The sequence below is a fragment of the Pleurodeles waltl genome, chromosome 6, assembly GCF_031143425.1.
Source record: "Pleurodeles waltl isolate 20211129_DDA chromosome 6, aPleWal1.hap1.20221129, whole genome shotgun sequence".
Taxonomy (NCBI): domain Eukaryota; kingdom Metazoa; phylum Chordata; class Amphibia; order Caudata; family Salamandridae; genus Pleurodeles; species Pleurodeles waltl.
Window position 1 is genome coordinate 1068093654 of NC_090445.1, and position 20490 is coordinate 1068114143.

The 20490-nt window shown below is 44.4% G+C and overlaps 1 protein-coding gene across 13 annotated transcripts in view; it reads right to left on the reverse strand.

Annotated features, from left to right (window-relative positions):
• The window catches only part of EIF4G3 (eukaryotic translation initiation factor 4 gamma 3), a 906783-nt gene that overhangs the window by 659267 nt on the left and 227026 nt on the right, over positions 1-20490 (reverse strand). For 9 of the 13 annotated variants that reach the window (XM_069240071.1, XM_069240069.1, XM_069240067.1 and 6 more), the window contains exon 5: positions 3120-3152. The exons of the other annotated variants lie outside the window; for them this stretch is intronic. In XM_069240071.1, coding sequence (XP_069096172.1) covers positions 3120-3152 — 33 coding nt within the window. The remainder of the gene's footprint in view (positions 1-3119; positions 3153-20490) is intronic. 13 annotated transcript variants of the gene reach the window in all.

A 20490-nucleotide genomic window follows, 5' to 3' on the forward strand; every position in this document is an offset into this window, starting at 1 on the left:
GGTGAGGGAGAGGATCAGCTGGGTGTCGTCGGTGTATGAGTTGATGCTGTGGGATCAGGTGATGTTAGCGAGCAGGCCATGTAGACGTTGAAGAGGGTCGGGATTTTGGTGGCCTCCGAGAGGAAGGGGGGAGAGGCGCACTCTCTGGGATCTGCTGGTGAGAAAGAAGGTGACCCAGTCCAGGGGTCTGTCGCATATTCCAGCATTGCTGAGCCGTGAGCAAAGGGTGTGGTGGCAGACGGTGTTGAATGCGGCCAAGAGGCCCAGGAGGATGAGGGCTGCGGTTTTGCCGCTGTTCAGTATGGTTCTGATGTCGTCAGTGGCTGCGATGAGGGCAGTTTCGGTGCTGTGGTTGCTGCGGAATCCGGATTGGGAAGGGTCCAGGGTGCAGTTCTCCTCGAGGAAGCGGGTTAGTTGTCTGTTGACAGCCTTCTCGATTACTTTTGCCGGGAAGGGGAGCATGGAGATAGGCCGGAAGTTCTTGAGGTCCTTTGGGTCCGCCTTGGGTTTTTTGAGGAGGGCGTGATCTCTGCATGTTCCCAGCTCTCCGGGAAAGTGGTGGACCTGAAGGAGCTGTTGATGATGTTCCATAGTTGGGGTGCGATGACTGAGCTTGCTTTGTTAAGGATGCAGTGAGGGCAGGAGTTAGATGGAGAGCCGGAGTGGATTGTGTTCATGATTTCGACGGTGTCATTGTCGTTGACGGGGGTCCAGGAGAGCAGGAGGTTGGTCATAGGTGAATCTGTGGTGTTGGTGGTTGCCAGTGGGGTCTGGGTGCTGAAGCTGCCGTGGATCTCTGCAATCTTGCGGTGGAAGTAGGAGGCTCGGGAGTCGCAGAGGTCTTGGGATGGTGGGATGTCGTTGGCGTTGGAGCTGGAGCTGGGGTTGGGGTTGGAGAGTTCCTTCACAACGTTGAAGAGCTCCTTGTGGCTGTGTGCGTTGTTGATTCGGTCTTTGAAGGCGGTTCTGTTGGCAGCTCGGATGAGTGGGTAGTGTCTGCGGATGGCGTTTTTGAAGGCTGTGAGGTTGTCCGGAGTCTGATCTTGGCACCACTTTCTTTCGAGTCTTCAGCAGCTTTGCTTGGATTCGTGGAGGTCAGTGGTAAACCAGAAGGCCTTTCTGTTGGTGCATCTGTTGGGAGGGATTCTTGATTGAGGTGAGAGTATTGGCACAGGTGTTGACCCATTGACTGAAGTTGCGGGCAGCTGCATTAGTGTCAGTGGGTGGTTTCTGGGAGAGGGTCACGATAAGTTGGTCTTCGATGACCTTGCTCCAACTGCATTTGGTTAATTGAGAGCAGTCTTCAGCAAAACAAAGAGAGCAGTCTTCAGCAAAACAAACAACTCAAAAGGCTCTTCAAGTGAGCGGTCTTCAGCAAAACAAACTACTCAAAAGGCTTTAAAACCATTCTGTGAAGATTCATATTTCTGTCCCATGGTCAACAAAAGCAAGAAAATGGCACACTGAAATGGGGATGTTCACCTAGAAAATGAAGGCTGAAAGGGAACCTATCCAAAGCACGATCACAGAAAATTTAATTGGGGGTCTTCTTGGGGTTTCCTAGGCACAAACAAAAATTAATAAAAAACCAGAGGAAGAACTATTTAACAACTCATTTTATTAAAAATCTCAAGTTTTGTGTGAAGCGAGAATATCAGTCTCAACAAAGTGGAAGTTCAATGCAGAAAAAAGACATAATGGTCTAAACCAACCCCTCTCTTTTTTTCTACAAATGAAGGCTTTTCAAAGGCCACCATGGGTGACGTCTTGTGTTCCCATAGTCAAACAAAGCCATAAAATTTCTGTACACTGATGATATATATTTTAAACAACGCAGCCAATCACATCTGCTAGCCTGGTTATTTTAAATTTGATGTGTGTGTGTGGTTGGGGGAGTGGCAAGGTGGGGGTCTTTGGACTAATGAGGTTAAAACGGTGCATTTTCCAAGTGGGCTAGTTCCTGCACAACGAACGTCACATGATCCTACCCAACATCATGATTGGGCAACCAAGAAGAACGTTAATGCCTTTGTGATGAAAAAAAATATATATTCTGAAATGAGTGCTGCCCAAAATGGCTCATGCACTGAAAGCTTCTAATCTAAAGAACTTATTTAGAAATGTCAATAATGCAATCCACATAGTACACAGAGTAGTGTGGAATGAGATCAGTTTTCATCTGCGAACACAATGCTAATAACGCTGTCAAGTCCTTGGGTGCTCACCCTAACAGTTATAAGTGCCATGTTTTTAAAGACATTATCATGGGAGGGTGCCACCTTCTACTGGTGCTTGTAACTGACGCTTAAAAGCTCAGAACTATCACAACATCTTATTTGTATTTAACACCCTCTTCTTTTGAAACACAACTTGATCTATTGCTTCAAGTACTCCGTGAACACTGTTCACTAAATTAACAGAATCTTATGAGTAAAATTGGAACCAAAAGCAGCAATTTGGAAAGATCACTTTGCGCAAGAACACATATGACTTTAGCATTATCCGACAACCTGATTTATAAATTCTTAAAACAGCCACACAGGCTAATATGACAAAGTGATGAACTGCCATGGCCAGGACAAACAGATGAAAGGAAGTGTCACTAGTCAGAGACATGTGCTATACTACAGCACTTCACGCCTCCACTCAAAGGGTCGGGGGTAAGGGCTACAAAGAGAAGCAGAGCAGGAACGTTTGGACGTACCTTGCTGCCTCCAAACATAGGTCTAAGTGCTTTTACGTCGTTTCTCGTAGTCGAAGCAATAAATTGCACTGCTTAGATGTGACATTATATCTACAGATGCCCTAAAATTAATTCTCTTGATGCAATAATAAGATTGTGAAACTGAGGCGTTTGGTAAGATGAAAATTTAATCAAAAAACTTTGTGGTGGGGGCTACAAAGCGCTCCAGGAACTCTTCGCTCTATTATGCTTCTTAGGAAGTTATTTATTGTAGCATTGCCGTAAGTGTTTAATACCACCACCACCTCCTGTTGGACTTCCAAATACCATATATATGCCCAAGAATCTTGAACTGTTTTTGGCCAGCCATTACTCCTTAGTAGACTGTATGATCATGTTAGGTTAGAGTGCTAATAAAGGGGTTAGCATATCATACCTGGTGATGGGTTGGTCGTGGCCCCGCAGCAAACTAAGGGAAAGAACAAGAGACAAACACAAAAGGAAAAGGCACAAAGAGTCAGAAACACAGCAACAACTGCAAAAAAACAAAAATAAACAGAAATAACTGATTCAACAATGCTTAAAATAAGAACACAACAAACACTGTAAGCTATGCAGCAGGACAGTGACAGACAGATGCAAAGATCCAATAGTTAACACTACAACAGGGAAAGCAGTGCACTAGGTAAAACTAGGTAAAAAAAAAAAAGTCTTTAATCGGCGTTGTGAATGCAGCATACCTGTGCTGAATCCAAGTGTCTATTGCTTCAAAACTTGCACTCACTTTGTTACTTCGTTGTAGTTACTGCTAAGTGTAAATGGCCCATTTACTTACATATAACGCAGAATTCCCTCACAGCCACTGCTCTCAAGAGCATTTGCTGGACATCCTCTTTCCAAAACTGTTTTCTCCCCTCCATCTCAGTTGCATATATCCATTGTTGACTCAACCTATAAAACACTAGCAGCTAAAGCTGGACTTAAGACAGTTCAGACTCTTTCTACAAGAGTAGATTGTATGCTACTAGGAAAGCAATAATGTAGCAATCCAGATTTCTCTCAAATAATTTAAAGGTGTAAGACAGAGTACAACTGACGCTTAAGTGTTATTTTGAAGACTTGGGTCTGGATCTGTTCCTGGGCTTTGTAGGATGTCCATTTTGCTGGTTTATTAACTGAATCGATAATAAACACAACTAGAAAACAAGCATTTACAATCCAATGGTTCTCACGTTTGCTCGAGTTAAAGCTATTTGCATTGAAAATTCCTAACTGGACTTTCCTTGTCACACAAACTGAAAATAAAAAGTAAAACAGTTGACATAAGCGAGCCGATTCAAAGCTCTGCCGTGAGCTTGAAAGAGGCAGACTAAAGGAAAAAGAAGGTCGCTCGCAGTTTGTTTTCGGCAAAAGTGCAATTATCCATGTAACAGGGTCGATGGCCAAGGCGGTAACAAAACCGCCTTAGGGAGGGACAAACTTAAAACAGTTACCAATGAAAAGAAAGCATTTTTGAAAGGCAAGCCCACAAGCTAGTGATCTATAGGATAAGAAATGTTTTTGAACAATCATAACACCATAATTGGACCGTAGCCTACCGAAACGATCAACCAATAACCTGTCTTAAAGAGAGCATGAATAAACAAAGGGTACATCTTTACATTTAGAATCTTAATCATCCTCCCTCGATACTTCTACCTTTAAGGCATGGTAAACTATTATTCACATTGGCACTTCATGGGCCGTAAGGAGGTTTTAGAGGGCTCATGCATATAAAAGCACAAGCAAAATAAAGTAGTGCTGCAACTGAAGGGAGTCATTAGCCCCAAGGTCTCCATACATTTTGTCGAAAATATGCTTAATGTAATTAATGAAGAAAATGGAGCACTGAAAGGTGTAACAAGCACTGGCGATGCCAATAGGTCTAGCTTTAAATGAATGTTGTACAGTAATGTGAAGCAGTACAAGTAAACAGCATGGGAATAACTATGTATTTGTGTGTAAGCAAAGAACTGTAGACTAATATTTGTATAGGTTAAAAAAGTTAGGTGACAGTGGCACTGTCAAGCGAGATCTAAAAATCCATGTAGGTCTAAGGACTGTACTTCTTCCATCTGTGCTGCTGCCAGAGAAAGACAAACACAGTAAATTATCTAGTCAGCCAAGACACTTTTACAGCATTACAGTGTCATGTGTGTGCCCCTGAAAGTTCAACCTCAGCCAGCTGGAGAGAGAAAATGCAGTGGAGGGCAATCATTTTTTTTTGTAGAAGCACACAAATTCTGCCCAATTAAAACATGTACTGCTGCCTCCCAATATGTGGAAGGAGCCAAAGCCCCCCTCTAGTGATGCTCACATAATTGTCTGGTTACAATTGACCTGTCAAGCCAGACTGTAAAAACCAAGGTACGTTTAACCAGACTATTCATTTCAAAGGCGGAAACCCAGAACCCCCTGTGCCCTTAAATGAATCCCCAAACTTGCACACAGACTGACGGCATAAGAAAGACTTTGTGGAGCATTCGGGTTAGCACTGTTTTCTGAACATCCTTAGCAAAGTTACATTGCAGGTGTTGATATTAGGTACACAAGTCGCCTGAATGAAACACAAATACTTCAAATAACGTTCTATCAGTTTCCTGAGGAAGGGTAAACTTTCATAGAAATAGACTTAATTTAACTATATGTGAGCTTATCGCGAGATCAAAAAAACTGCTTCACAAGTTTAGGTAACATCTATTTGTAAACCATAAGAACCAAAGAACGAACAGACTGGCATTCATGAATTTCAGACCAGAAATCCCCAAAGTTTTATCATCACCACAGAGTCTGGGAAAACCCACCCACAGAAATGAGGCACCGTTATTCAATTTTACATCCTATTGCTTTTAGAGAAGACCGATAACTGCTTCCGATCAGCAACGGAATATTTCTGAACATGTAAAGACCAAAGGATTTGAGCAAGTTAACTCCACTAACTACCTTAGTTCGCTTGCTGCAAGGTTTCAAAGTACAAAGCAATAGCACGAAAAAAAGAGTGTTGTATGAGAAAATAGGTGAAAAGGACATACTCTACTTGCACAAAAACAGGTATAAGGACGCATAAAAAGTTTATAAGAAAAGTGAAACACTTGCTTGCTTAGGACTAAAGCTAAGAATGTACTGGTTATAAGTGTTTTTTCTTTTAAAAACTCACATTTCTGCAACTTACACATGCCACTGAAGAGGTCCAAAATTATATAACGATGGGTTTATGGTGCGAGAATGAATTTTTCATATGAGCTAGGGATCCCTCTGTGTTTGACATCAATGACTGATCAAGGTTCTACCTACTGACATGAGAAAGCTCAATCCACAAATAAACCACATATCTTCAATATAATGTTTCAGTGGTACTAGCATTACATTAGGATTGACACCAAAGAGAAATTTCAGACAAACTGTACAAAACATTGATTTGGGGAATTTGTTTACTGTGACCCGACCTCTTCAGGAATCTGTGTGTAGTAGATTAATGATTCTGTTAAAATAGTGCATTCATGTAATAGAGATAATAAAAACAAAAACTGCTATCCTTAATAGGAAGACCTAGGAAACTATCCTTATTCTCCACATTGGCAGCCCTAAGCTAATATGCTATGTAGGAGCGGAGACTCAGGTTATGCATGTCTCTTTCAACTTTATTTTCTCAGCAGACCAACGTAACGTATTATTACGGTTGACAACTCTATGAACTCTATGTATAGTGGTTGTGTCAAAACTCAATAAAAGTTTATGACAACAAAATCAATTAATTAGTTGATTCCTAGCCTAACACAAATAGTTCTTTAGAGAGCTCCACCAGCTGCAAACTGAGCAGATAAAACCTTTACAAATATGTAATTTAGAGTGCTATATGACTACCTATGGACTTGTTCCAGCCATGATCCGCTATGACTGTGGTCTGCAGCCTGGGTATGCAGTTTTAAAACTACCGTTTTACCCTAGCAAAAAAAAAAAAAAAACTCAGGGCAGGTAGCATTACATGCTAAAAGTATGACGTGTATTTAACTTTTACATGTCTAAACAGCCCAAAAACTCCAAAGTTCTTTTTGCAGTGGAGCAAGGCTGGCTTATCCCAATGGGTTATATATACACAATAACAGCTTATAGTGCTTGATTTCAGTATGGGAGTATTTAGACAAATGGTATAATGATTCATTTTAACAGTAATTTATAAGCAACTGCACAGATCAATACAGATTTTACATTACAATTTTCAAAATTATACTTTTAGAAAGTTGTTATTTTCCTGCCTAAACCAAAAGGGCCTTTATGCCAGTACCACCTGACTGCTCGTGGCTCCCCTGTGGTGGAATGTGGACAAAGGCCTTGAGTGAATAGAGGTGCTTTTCTTCATTGAGCAGGATGGCCTGGGGGGCTGTGCCAAGCCCATTCCTGAGCTTCAGAGAATGCATACACTTTCACAAGCTGATGTAGCTTATACCTAGGCCTGCTTTCCTTGTGTCTTGCTAGCAAGATTGGCTCCACGCTTAGTGAGAGCAGAAGCTGCCTGATCTGGTTTGGAGTGACCACAAGGGAGGGTTTTCCCATTGTCATCGGGGTGAGGACAGGGAGCTCTGGCAGGGGAAGAAAGGTCATGACATGTTGGTGTTAGGCAGAGGGGTTCTGTAAAAGTGGTAGGGTCACGCCGGGAACGTTTACTTCACTGGCTGGGCTAGTACTGGGCATAAATGTGGCATCCCCAGTTTCCTCCTCAGAACACTCCTGGACCTATGTGGAATGTGATAAAGGATTGCCTTAATGTTTGATGAACCAGCAGGAAGACTGGACCTGCTTGCCTTGAACTGAGGACCATACAACCCCCCACCCCAGAGTGACTCCAAGGGTCAGTTGGCTGATCACCTTTTTGAGCATCAGGAACAAAATTAATTTCAAGAAGGCCTTTTCCTCCAAATACTCAGCTGGCCCATACGAAATGGACTTGCCCCAGACCCTGATGCTGGCCTTTCTTCGAGTGAGATCTAACTGCCATGCAGGACCTGGGCCCTTGACTGATCTTAAGAGTGTAGTCCTCCCCAGTTTCTAAACCGCAAGAACTGGGACATAGTAACTTTTTGCTAACTTTCTGCCTGTAGAATCGTCAGGTCTGGGACCGCTGTCAAAGCTGCAGCTGTTGAATCACTGGTCAGGCTCAGCTTGCTGGTTCACCACACTGACGGAGATCTGACTTCTAGAAAAGTTTATAAGTCCAAACACTGGGAGGCTTCATTGAGACCGACGTTAAGCAGCAATTCGTCAAGGTCTTCCTAGGCACTTCACCCAGCTTTCCCACCTTCACTGACAACAGCATTGGCATCCAGTCGTCTTCAAGCCCTGCTTCGAATTTGGCATGCCCTCTTCAATGTTTCTCAATACCAGTTTCTGAGTCAACAGATAAATTTGCCTCCAGGACAAACCTGCTCCGTGTATAATACCCATGCTCCATTGCGGTCTGCCTTAACTTTTGGCCCAGTTTAGCGAGACCAGATAGACACGGCTGGTGCTTTTTGGCTCTATTTTTAATTCAAACTTTAAAAATGAATATCTCTGGTTCTACTTACTCGATTTTCATTGCTTTGGTGTCATTTTTTTCATTAAGTTTTACCTGACTTTTCCAAAATGGGTCAGGGACTTTTCTTTTCTTGTGTTGTGTTTTCACTTTATAACTGTTTGACTACCACTTAAATATTTTACGTGTTGCTGCCAAGTTAAGCCTGACTGCTTAGGGCCAAGCTACCAAAGGGTTAAGCACAGGTTTATTTAGTAACTTTAGTGGTTCATCCTGAAAATGATTGTGATCATTTGAGGTTGGCTCTCACTCCCTGAACTAATGAACGAGTTACTTAGCTTTGATAATAATTTAACTGGTAGAGACCTATTCCAGTTGCAGATTCCTTACCTTAGAATTTCCCCAGGTGTCAGTCTGGAACCGGAGATTTTTTTCTTCAGGCAGTATCCCTGGGCACCGTCCGGTGGCATCAGTCAACTTAGTGTCCGTCGTTGGCATCATGGTTGTCGGATGGGACATTGCAGGTTGTACATAAGCGCCACCCCGGCGCGCTGACATTTACTTTGCACTTCCCATGCCAGAAGCATGGAGCTCAGTAGAACATTGATATTGGTGCACCAGAACTAGGTCCCTGAAAGGGAGTCCCTGTCCCTAAAGATCAGTTCACACTGTGGGGAAGATGGGTGGGTCGGCAGGGAATCTGCATCTAGAATATATCTCTACCAGATAAATCGTTCCAAAGCTAAGTAACATGTTCATCCAATAGAGATTTCTAGTTGCAGATTCTTTACCTTAGAATATAAACCCAAGCAATATCAATCCCCAGAGGTGAGTCTGCGAACCAAGATCATACTTGGAAGTCCTGCAGGATCGAGCGGCAAAAATAGCCGTCCCAGTAGACCAGACTGTCTGGGCAGTAGTGTCTAGTGAACTTGTGCAAGGTCGCCCACATTGCTGTCTGGCAGATATCCAGGATTTAAACTTCACATGCAAATGCAGTGGTTGCAGCTGTTGCCCTGGTAGAGCGAGCATGCAAACCCTCAAGGGGTTGCTTCTTAGCCAAAGATCAGCACATTTTAATGCAGGGAACAACACATCTTTAGATGTTTCTTTTCTGCACTGCCCAGCTGTTCTTCGCGCCCTAATAGAGTTGATCATCCACCTGGAATTCTTGAGTACGATTGAGGTAAAACACCAACGCTCTTTTTCGGTCCAGGCGGTGGAGGGTTTCCTCTTCCTTAGAGGGATGTGGGGGTCGGAGGGGAGTCAAAAGTAGGCAAGGTGAAGGACTGGCCTACATGAATGGTCCTGGCCACTTTAGGAAGACAAGAATCCCTAGTAGGAAGCACCATCTTGTCAGGGTGGATGGAGAGGAAAGGTGGCTTAGAAGAAAGAGCCTGCAACTCACTCACTATGCAGACAGAGGTGATAGCCACAAGGAAGGCTGTTTTCAGAGTAAGAAGGTGAAGTGGACAACTGTTTAGTGGCTCAAAGGGAGCGCACATCAGATAAGTAAGAACCAAGTTCAAATCCAACTGTGGCACTATGAATAGGGAAGGAGGAAATAGATGGGTAAGACCCTTAAGAAATCAGCCAACAATGGGAGATTTGAACAAGGAGGGTTAGTCAGACAATCAGAGGAAAGCCGAGATGGTAGACATATAACCCTTGAAGATGCCCAGAGCAGAGCCCTACTGGGCCAAAGGAAGAAAGAACCTCAGAAAGAGGGGCAGAGAGGGGAGGGGTTGACAGACTTCTCAGTACACCATGCCACATGTTTGTTCCAACAACAGGCATATACCGTTTTGGTGGAGGGACGCCTGGCTGGCAAGATAACATCACAGACTTCAGATAGAAGGTCAAAAACTGTCAGCTGTCGCTACTCTATCTCCACACAAGAAGGCAAAGGCTGGATAGGTTCAAATTGAGAACAGTTCCCTGCTGTTGCGAAAGAAGATACACCCAAACGGTGTGTCTGATTGGAGGATCGATGGCCATGCTAGAGAGCTCAAGATACCAGACCCTTCTTGCTCAGTCCGAGGCCACAAGAATGATCTTGATCTTCTTGGGAAATCTGGGCAGAAGTGGTATTGGTGGAAAAGAGGCTTGAGTTCCACTTGAGACAAAAAGCGTCGCTGAGTGAGTGCCACCTTGGAAACTCCAAAGCGCAAAACAGCTGCCACTGTGCGCGCTTGGCAGAGGAAAACAGATCTAACCAAGGCTCTCCACACTGCTGAAAGAGACCTTGAGCCTCCTCCCGAAGATGCCATGCATGATCGACCAGGCAGCGCTAGCTGAGTTAATCTGCTCTGGCGTTCCGAGAGCTTGCCAGATGTTGAACCACCAGGGATATGCCCTGATGAACCAGCCATGTCAGGAGGAGGAGAGCATCCTGAAAAAGGGTCAACGAACCCACTCTGCTTTCCTTGTTGCAGGACCACATGACAGTGATGTTGTCCGTGAACACCTGCACCACTTTTCCTTTGAGAGGAAAGGAATGCTTTCAATGGCACTCAGATCGTCCTGAGCTCCAGAAGGCTGATATGCAACAAAGACTACTCTGAAGACCAGACGCCTTTGATCTCCACCTCTCCCATGTAGCAGCCCCATCCCAGGAGACACGCATCTGTCACTATGTTGAGATCTTATTGGCGAAAGGATAGGGGTCGGCCCTTGCCCCAATTGCAGTTCAAAAGCCAACACTGCAGATCCTGCGCAGTCCCCTCTGGGATATGGACCCTGTCGGAGAGATTTCCCTGATGCTGCACTCACTAGAACTTCAGGTCCCACTACAGAGCCCGCATATGCCATCTGGCATTTGTCACTAGCAAAATGCAGGAGTCCTTGAGACCCAGCAGCCTCAGAGTCATTCTCACCGAAATCCAGGCTAGAGGATGAAACATCGGTATCATAGCCTGAATATCCTGGAATCACCGCTCTGGAAGATAGGCCTGTAAACTTCACTGTGTCCAGAACAGCTCAGATGAAAGGAAGCGTCTGAGAGGGAGTCAGGTGTGACTTCGGCACATTAAAGTGAACCCCAGTGAATACAGGAGGTTCATCGTAGTCTGGAGGTGAGAGACACAAGCCTGCCTTCAACAGCCAGTCATCGAGGTAGGGGAAAGACTGAAATCCTGTAATCTGCACAGATGAGCTACGACGACTGCCATCACTTTGGTGAACACCCCAATGGGTTCTGGTAAGGCCAAAGGGGAGAACGGTTGAAAATGCAAGTGATCTACCATGAACTGCAAGTAATTTCTGTGGACAGGCAGGACGGGAATATGGAAATAAGCATCCTGTAAGTCCAAAGCTAGCATCCAGTCTCCAGGGTCCAGGGCAGATAGGACCTGAGAGAGTGAGCATTTTGAACTTCTCATTCCTGAGGAATAGATTGAGGGACCAGAGGTCGAGGAAAGGTTGGATGCCCTTGTCCTTTTTGGGCACCAGGAAGTAGCGGGAATAGCAACCACGCCCTACTTCTGGTACAGGGACCCTCTCTATGGCTCCCTTTGCCAAGAGAGCCATAACCTTCCTGCAGGTGATCCTCCGTCCTTCAATCATAGGATGGTGGCCTGGAGGGAGAAGCAGTTTCGAAGGGGAGGGGTAGCCCCCTCGGACTATTCGCAAAACCCACCTGTCTGAATCGATGGTGGTCTAGTGGGGCAGGTGATGGCAATTCCTGCCACCGACTGGTCCCTTGTGAGGATCGCCAGATCAGGAAAGCTTGAAGGCAGTTTTTTTTTTTTTTTAACAGGGGCATGAGGGGGGCACTTGCATTGGTGACTGTCAGGGAACAGACATGACATGGCTGGGTGCCCCTTCTGTAGTCATGAAAGGGGCGAAAAGCAGACTGAGGGGGGCAAGGGGCAGCCATGAAACCAAAGGACCAAGCAGTAACCCTAGACTCCTTAAAGCGCAGTCTGCTTTGTCCTCAAAGAGACGTGTCCCATCAAAGGACATGTCCATCAAAGTAGAGTAGACAGCCCCCGAAAAGCAGATGTACGTAAGCAGCGTAGCAGCGTCTTCAAGCCACCATCGACGCAATTGATCAGCCCAGAGAGTCGGTCGTATCCAGCCCACATCTGATGATGAACTTCACCGCATCGCTTCCATCAGCAACAACTTGGGAGAGAATGGCCTCGGGCTTCCTCCAGGGCATGTGACAGCAATTGCGTGACTGTGTCCCAAAGTATGCGTTTAACGCCTGAAAAGGCATGCGGTCTTCACCAACCGCAATGGCAGGCTGGAAAAAGGGAACAACTTCTTCCCAAGATAATCCAGCCTCTTTGATTCCCTATCTAGGGGAGTGGAAGGGAACACACCTTGGGAGGCTGAAGCTTGGATGACAAAGCTCTCGGGGTTGGGTGTTGGGTCAGGAAACCGGTCGTTAGGCGCAGGCCTATGGCAGCGGGCGATTGTCCTATTAACATGGGACCCTATGCTTGGAGAATGTTAGCAACAGGACATCAGTGAGGGCTTCATTAAAGGGCAAAAGGGGCAAAAGGGGTTTGGATGTGGAAGCCCCAGGTTGAAGCACCTCAGTCAGAAGGTTAGTCCTGACAGCCACCAAAGGCAGCTTCAGGCTGCTCTTCTCAACACCATGGAGTAAGAAGTTCTCTCCTCTGTAGCCACAGAAGGGGGAAGAAAGCATACCAGCCTCAGGTGAGGGTCCATCGCGCTGGCTCCGCCCAGTTCCTGAGCCCAGTACACAGGCTCTTCCAGCAGGTATTCTAAGGGTCCAGCGACCCCCTTCATATCCTTGCCGAATTCATTCTAGGGAAGAAAGGCCCTGCCGCAAACATAATCGGCATCAAAAGACGTCATTCTGGTTCAGTGTTGGCGATGAGTACTGCAGCCCTGGGTGGCGTATGGATTGTCAACGCCTGAACAGACACTGGAGAAATGTGAGGTACGACCCACACCGATCCAAAAGCAGACCGTTGGGTACCCCTCGTAGCCCGAGGGCTCTCCAACAGGTCTGGCATTCCCAAAAATGAGGTGAATGGCCTCGTAAAAATGAGGTGGGCAGGGGTGGTGCCGGCTCCCAGAAAGTCAGGGAGGCACAGAGCCTACCCAGATTTAGGCTCTGAAGACTAAGGCCTAGAGCGAGGACGGTCCTTGTCCCACGTCTCATCGTCCGACAGATGGAGTGAAGTGGAAGAGCGCTTGTGCTTCTTCGACTTCTTACCCAAATGTCCCAAAGATTTAGAATGGGACACGGAAGAGTGGTGGTGGTGACTTTACGAGCGGTCTCGAGACCTTCCTCTCAACCGGGAGAGGTGGAGCCGTATGCGGGCCGCAAGGGACCGCTCCCTTAAAGTCTTCAGGTTCAAGCCCCGGCAGTCGGAGCACGACTTTGGGTCATGGTCGCGCTCCAAGCACCACAAACACACCAGGTGCAGATCAGTCACTGACATGTATCAAGAATCACAGGGCTTGAAGCCGGTCTTCTTGGACATCATCGATGAACCATAAAAGTCCCAAAAAACTTAGACATAAATTCAAAAATCCAGTCAAAAAGCAACTGAGGGTAGATCTTCTCCAGATCTGTGCTTAGGATGGCACAGAAAGAAAAGAACTGATAATGTGCCAGGGTGGCGCTAATGTATGACCTGTGACGTCATATCCCATGACCACGACGCCAACGATGGACGCAGAGTCAACCGACGTCACCTGACAGTGCGCTGGTGGACTGCAGGAAGAAAAAATCTCCGGATCTAGACTGGCGTCTGGGAAAATTCTAAGATAGGGAAACTGCAACTAGAAGTACATGTGAGATGCTACAATTTCTTACAATGATGCTCATCAGGGCAAAAAAGAAACCAAAGCTGATATCTCAGCATGTGTAGCACACTGATATAACCACTGCTATACCCAAAAGACACACAATGAAAATGTAAGGTGTTATTGAGAATGTCTGCTCTCAAACCCAGTACTTCTGGTTGAAACCTCCTGTGCTGAAGAAATCAAAATCAGGAAATTGAAAATCTTGGAACCTTACACAGCAACAACACGGTGAAATTGGTTTCTCTAAATTACATGATATCTCCAAGTCGACTATCAAGAGGCAACATCCACTTAATTATGTGATGCACCTCTTCTCCAAGAGGCATACTTGGACCCTGGTAAATGTACAAAACAATGTAATGAGCAACATATTCACTCTATTTTTTCCCTTCACTATATTGCCTACTAAGAATTTAACTTGCATCAATGCCCCAAACTATGATGACCCAGTGACGAGGATGATAGGGTGGATACATGGTCTGGCATTCAACCATCAACGATAAATCTACTGTTCATATAGATTGTTATGTATTCCCTAACTCAGCTCTAGAATATTAACAAGAAGAAGAATCCTTACTGTGATAAAGAAACTGAAGAGAATTCATTTAGGGACTTGTATCTACCCATCACATTGTTTGAACATGATTTACTTCAAGATGAAAACTAAAGCTGGTTAGAAGGTTATACCATGACTTTGGAGACTCTTTAAAGGAACAGAGGAGTCCTATAGGCTCACCTATACCCAGGAGTTTTGTCACCATCATTTTGGAAAGCTCTGAAAGCAGTCACCCAGGAACTGACAGGGCAAACAAACATGTATGTGAAAAGAAAACATCAGACCAAACCCTCACAAAGAGAGAGGATTGTTTGTAATTCTATAGAATGTTTAAATCACAAATTTACTTGTAGAATAGGAAATAATTTCTCCAAATATCATCAGACGTTCTTTGAGAAAAATAAAATGGATTCATAAGGCTTACCGTATCATCTTTTAATTGCCACTGAGAGACTAAGATAATTGGCTTCATCATATGCTCAAGCTGGACTTAAATCACTGACCATTTGAGTACAATGTTACAGGATAAGGGGATGGCTCCTGTCCGGGGCAAATTCCTGGTCGGTTTTCATCACATTTAGTCTGCTAGTGTTAGATTCAGATGGAACAGTGAGTCCAATGAGTCATTCATGTTAGAAAGAGGGGTTCAGCAAAGATGCATTTTAGCGCCTTTTTAATTATTCTTTATACCAATTATCTGAGTGTTTATTTGACTAATTGTGGGTCAGTTGTTCCACTCCTCATGAATTTACAGGTTCCAGCTAGGAGAGCACAGTAAGTACCTGGTTTTCCCCAAATCCAGCAGGAGGACTTTGGAGAAGGATTATGCAAGGCCCGACCAAGACTGGAAGAACCCAAAGGTGGATCCTGATGGAAGTGGAACTGCAAAGGAAGGGGACCAAGTCCAGTTTGTGATGGGAGTGTCCGTTGTGGCAGGGGCCACTACCCACCCTTCTGTGGATGCAGAACCAGATCAACGGTGGAAGAAGGTGGTCAGCAGTGCAACACAGGAGATGAAGAGAAGTCCCAGAAGTGATGCAAGTGATGTCCCATGTCAGCGGTCGAGATGCAGTCACTTATTGGGTGCTGGAAAACCACCAACAAGACTTGGCAAATGCAAGAGATGGAGAAGCAGGTTTGCAAAGCTGAAGAGGACCAGCAAGGTCCGGGAGACTGGACCCAAGGAGGGGAATCTAGGATCACCTCAGCAGCTGGGAGAATCACAAGGAGGAAGCCCCCACAGGCAACCCACTGGCAGCTGGCACAGGAGTCACAGTGAGGCCCACTTAGCAGACCTGAAGAGGAGTCCCACGTCGCTGGAGCAACAGGCAGGAGACTGTGCTTTGCTGGAGACTGGGGCTACACGGAGCCTGAAGATCCCTTGCAGGAGGAACAATCAAGCCCTGGTAGCTACAAGAGTCGCAGGGCACAGGGGTACTGTCCTACAAGGAGAGTCAAGGACTTTCTGTCTCCCAAGTGGGACAGCTGACGGAGAGGACCAAAGGGACCACCCCAGACCTCCACCTATGATGCAGGATCCATGCAGCTTCGAAGTAGACAAGATCCATGCAGCTGGTCATTGTTGCAATTGGTGCCTGCGGACTCCTTCACTCCAAGGGAGATTCCTTCTTGTGCATGCTGAAGACTCGCCACTCTCAGACGATATACAGATGGGGAAATGTTGCAGCTGCTGGAAGGAGCTGGAGAAACAATGTTGCAGAGCGGAGTCGTCGCTGAAGGTGCAGTTTGTTGGTTCCTGGAGGGTCCAGTTGGAGTCCCAGTGGACAGAAGATGAAGTAAATGATACAGAAGAGTCCTGCTGGAATCTTGCACATCGAATCTGAATCCAAGAAGGAGACAATAAATAGCCCAGGATGGGGGATTGGTCATCTAGCAGGGTGACCACCTATCAGGAGGGGACTGTGACGTCACCTACCTGATCTGGCCACTGAGATGCTCCCAGGGGCCCCTGCCGGCCTTGAATTTAAGATGGCATAATCAAGTGGACACCTGGAAGAGCTCTGGGCGCCACCCCTAGGGTGGTGATGGACAGGGGAGTGGTCACTCCCCTTTTCTTTGTACAGTTTTGCACCAGAGGTCCCTGGACTGGTGCAAACTGGTTTATGCAAGGATGACACCAAATGAGCCCTTCAAAGCATATCAGTGGCTTGGGGAGGCTACCCCCTCCCAAGCAATGTAACACCTATTTCCAAGAGAGAGAGTGTTACCTCCCTCTCCCACAGGAAATCCTTAGTTCTGCCTTCCTTGGCCTGAGCTGGTCAAGCAGCAGGAGGACAGAAACCTGTCTGAAGGGTGGCAGCAGCTCAGGCTGCTCGGAAAACCCCAAGAGACTGGTAGGAGCAAAGGTGGTGGTCCTCTAAGGAGCTCCCAGAGTGCATGGAATCATACAACCAATACTGGCAACACATTTGTCTCTTACACTTTATAATAAGTACACTAAGCTATTATCTTTTGCTTATTTTGAAAGCCTATATTTCAGATTATGTAGACCAGCCCTTTTTCTGCAGACTGTAAAGGATCATGCAACCTGTTTTAGTGTTAGTTTTCTTAGAAAGTATATTTTGCTGTCACAATAGCATGCATTTTTAATGTTGTATATGATTCTTGTGTTTTTGTAGTGTTTGTTGGTTTATGATTACATTTCCTAATAAAATAATTTCTGACTGATTGGTTTATGAATCAAAAATGTCTAACTCTTTCCTAACACTCGTAACTGGCAGCGCTGTGATGAAGCTTTGGCATCAGGGACTCTCCCTTAACCGTGGCCTCACACTGGGATTATTTTACAAAGAAAGGAAAGCTTCCACAAGAAGTAGTTCTTACATCTCAGCATCAACACAGTTTTGCAAAATGCCATCCTACGAAGTTCAGCAGAATATATTTGTAGCACACATTCTCTTCAATGCTAGTTATCTCCTCAATGTGGCAGTGTTCCCTAAAGATCCACTGGAATATTCTGTTTGAAATACTCAACACTTTTAGATTAGCACAGATTTTCCAGCAGATGAATGCTCTGCTGTATAAGTATTAGACAACAGGGTGATGTTTGTATTGTTCTCCTTTTTTTGCATAGTACCAGCAAAACTACCTCTTGTATGCCTGCCCTGAACATGCAATAACTTGCCGCTTCACAGACATTAACCCATACAAGAGGTGTAATGGACTTTATTTTGTTTTATAAAGTTTAGTGCAACATCTATTGCTAGCTTTGCAGAACTGAATGTTTTGACAGAAAGGGTTACTCTTCATCAGGGGAGTTAGGCTTCTCTTCCCATGTTTTGCAGTGATGACAGCTAATCAGCTTAAAATCCTGTTGCAAATGAGTTTGCAAACTTAGGTTCTAAGTGGTTTCCAGAACAGCATGATTGGTCTCTCGGGTTCGGCTTCAGGGAATTCCATGTTATGGGGCCCTGGACATCCTGAGATCAACCTCTATGTTATAGCACCCTACACGGTTGTTGTTTGATTGCATATGAAGAAACGGAGCATACATACCTAGTTGATGCCTAAGAGGGCAACATGCAATTTATGGAAAATCTGGTTTCTCCCAAGAGGATATTCCACAATCTTGGGGCCTTTATTTAACAAGACATGATTATTGGATGAGGATTTTGCAGCTGTCTCAATAAAAGAGGAGATTTTTTTTTTTACCTTGTTCTTTACCTAAAAGTCAATCTTCCACATGGGTAGGCAGTTTAAGTTTGACAAATAGCTTTAAAAATAAATCAAGAGTACATGAAACCCATTTGTGCATCAGGGTAAATGCCATGCAATCCGATTAGGATGGGTGTTGAATGGTTAGCATTTTTTGGCTCGTCCCAGGCCACCTATCATGTGCATTACCACTTTTTAAATGGATGTGTTGGTATTTGTCATTTGGATGAGTTATTCAGTGCATTTTTGGTTCCACAAGGGTGGAGGACCTGTTCCCAATGAACCTTCATGTAATAGCTAAGGAGAGAAACGTGGAGGTTTGGGATTTCCAGCCAACAATTAATAATTGTCTTCTCTGGATTTAGCTCCAATTGAAAAAAAATGCTCGGGAGCCCAATCTCTTTTTATAAGCAAATACTGATTTACTAGAAGCTAATTTTCATCTATCTACAATAGATTATGCCTAAAAACAGCAATACTGTTGTTCCCTTATACTGGGAGTTAAGTTTTCTAATCAAGAGACTCTGCTCACACCACAGGACTGGCTGAATCAAGTAGGTTTTCTAGGCTGTATAAATGAAAAAGATTTTAGTTATCAAGTTGTCATTGGATCTTCTAGTAGGGAAGAAAAAGCTGCCCTAAATTGACTGCTTCATATTTTAACATACAAGACCAACAGCTTAAGACCGATTTTGTGATTAATTTGCTTCAATGCCTCTACCAACTAATTACCTATACATCTAATTCCTATTAAACAGTTACACAATTTGTAACATACCAATGTTTTACTTAACAAAAGACTCACAGAATACATATTTTATTATATATATATATATATATATATATATATATAGCAATTTCTACACATCTCCAATTAAAATGAAAATCCAACACTATCTCAACTAAGATAAATTCTATTCATTTGAGTAAACAGCTGTATCCTGCCATGGGGATTTTAGATAACATCCAAAGTATTGTCAAATGTACACTTCCTCAAACTTCATTTCATAATCCCTTTACAGACATTAAATCCAGAATAGCATTTCAACATCTTTGATTGCTATGTTTTGACTTTTCATTGTCCTTCCCCCCTGGTTATGATGTAATAATTTTTTTGTGAATTAAACACTACAGATGTGAGTTTAATGACCGTACTCTTGTGCGTGCCTTCTCTCTTAAATCATTTATTAACTCTTTAAAGCACTTGCTATTGGACAGCATATAAATGCAACAATACGCTGGATGTTATTTAAAAATCCCCAATAGCAGGATATATCAGTTTAGCGTGTGAATGAGAAGAACGCAAGAGAGTTGAGATAGAGGAAAAGTACAGACATAGTCCATGATTTTCTTATATGTGGATACAATTGTTAATAGAATATCACACTTACAATAAATGGGAGCTATACTAAACACTATCAATCTGTTTTTTCAATATAGTTTCCTCTTCTTGTAATATTTTTTATTTATAGAGGTAAGATGTTCACAACACCAGCCAACACATGGTTTACCCCCTGTGGCTCCCAGGCCCGGGGCTTGCTCAGGGCTAAGAGATGCTGCGATGAGTACTTGTATTTAATGATCTTTGAGTCAAGCTATATTGCAAGTTAGTTATTTAGGACGTTAAGTGGTCTCAACAGGGATGGTGGTGGTGGTCTTATTTATACTTGGGTGACTAGTCTTTTATTGCACCGCTTTGTACCACCATGGATTGTGAAGAATCATAGAATCTTGTACCAGAAGTCGGTTCTAAGGGGGCAGAGGGCATTTTGGGAGGAACCAAAAGGGGTAACCTGATTAGAGGCCCCAGCTACTCTGTGGGCAAGCGCAACAAAGAGTGTCACAAGTGTACTAATGATTTTCAGCATGACCTCGATCTGCTACCGGGGTCAATGACAGCTTGGGAAACTCTGGGCTTGTCAGGAACAGCTGAGTTGCGTTCAGTGATTGGTGACCTCATAGGAGTGTGGCTTAGAGCTTGATACCCTCATGCTTTCTATTTGAAACCACAGTAGTTGGATGGGTCCAGTCCCACTTAAATTTTTGTGCTTGCACTTGTACTGTGAATTACAAGAATACAATGGAACATAAGTAAATCGTCTATAAATGCACTGCTGGTGATTCACACCAAAGATTATTCTGTTGAATTATAAATATTTCTGCAAAGCTGCACCAATAAGCTCCTTGCAATAATGACATACAAGCACGCTGAATTAAGAGGTCCCACAGCCACCC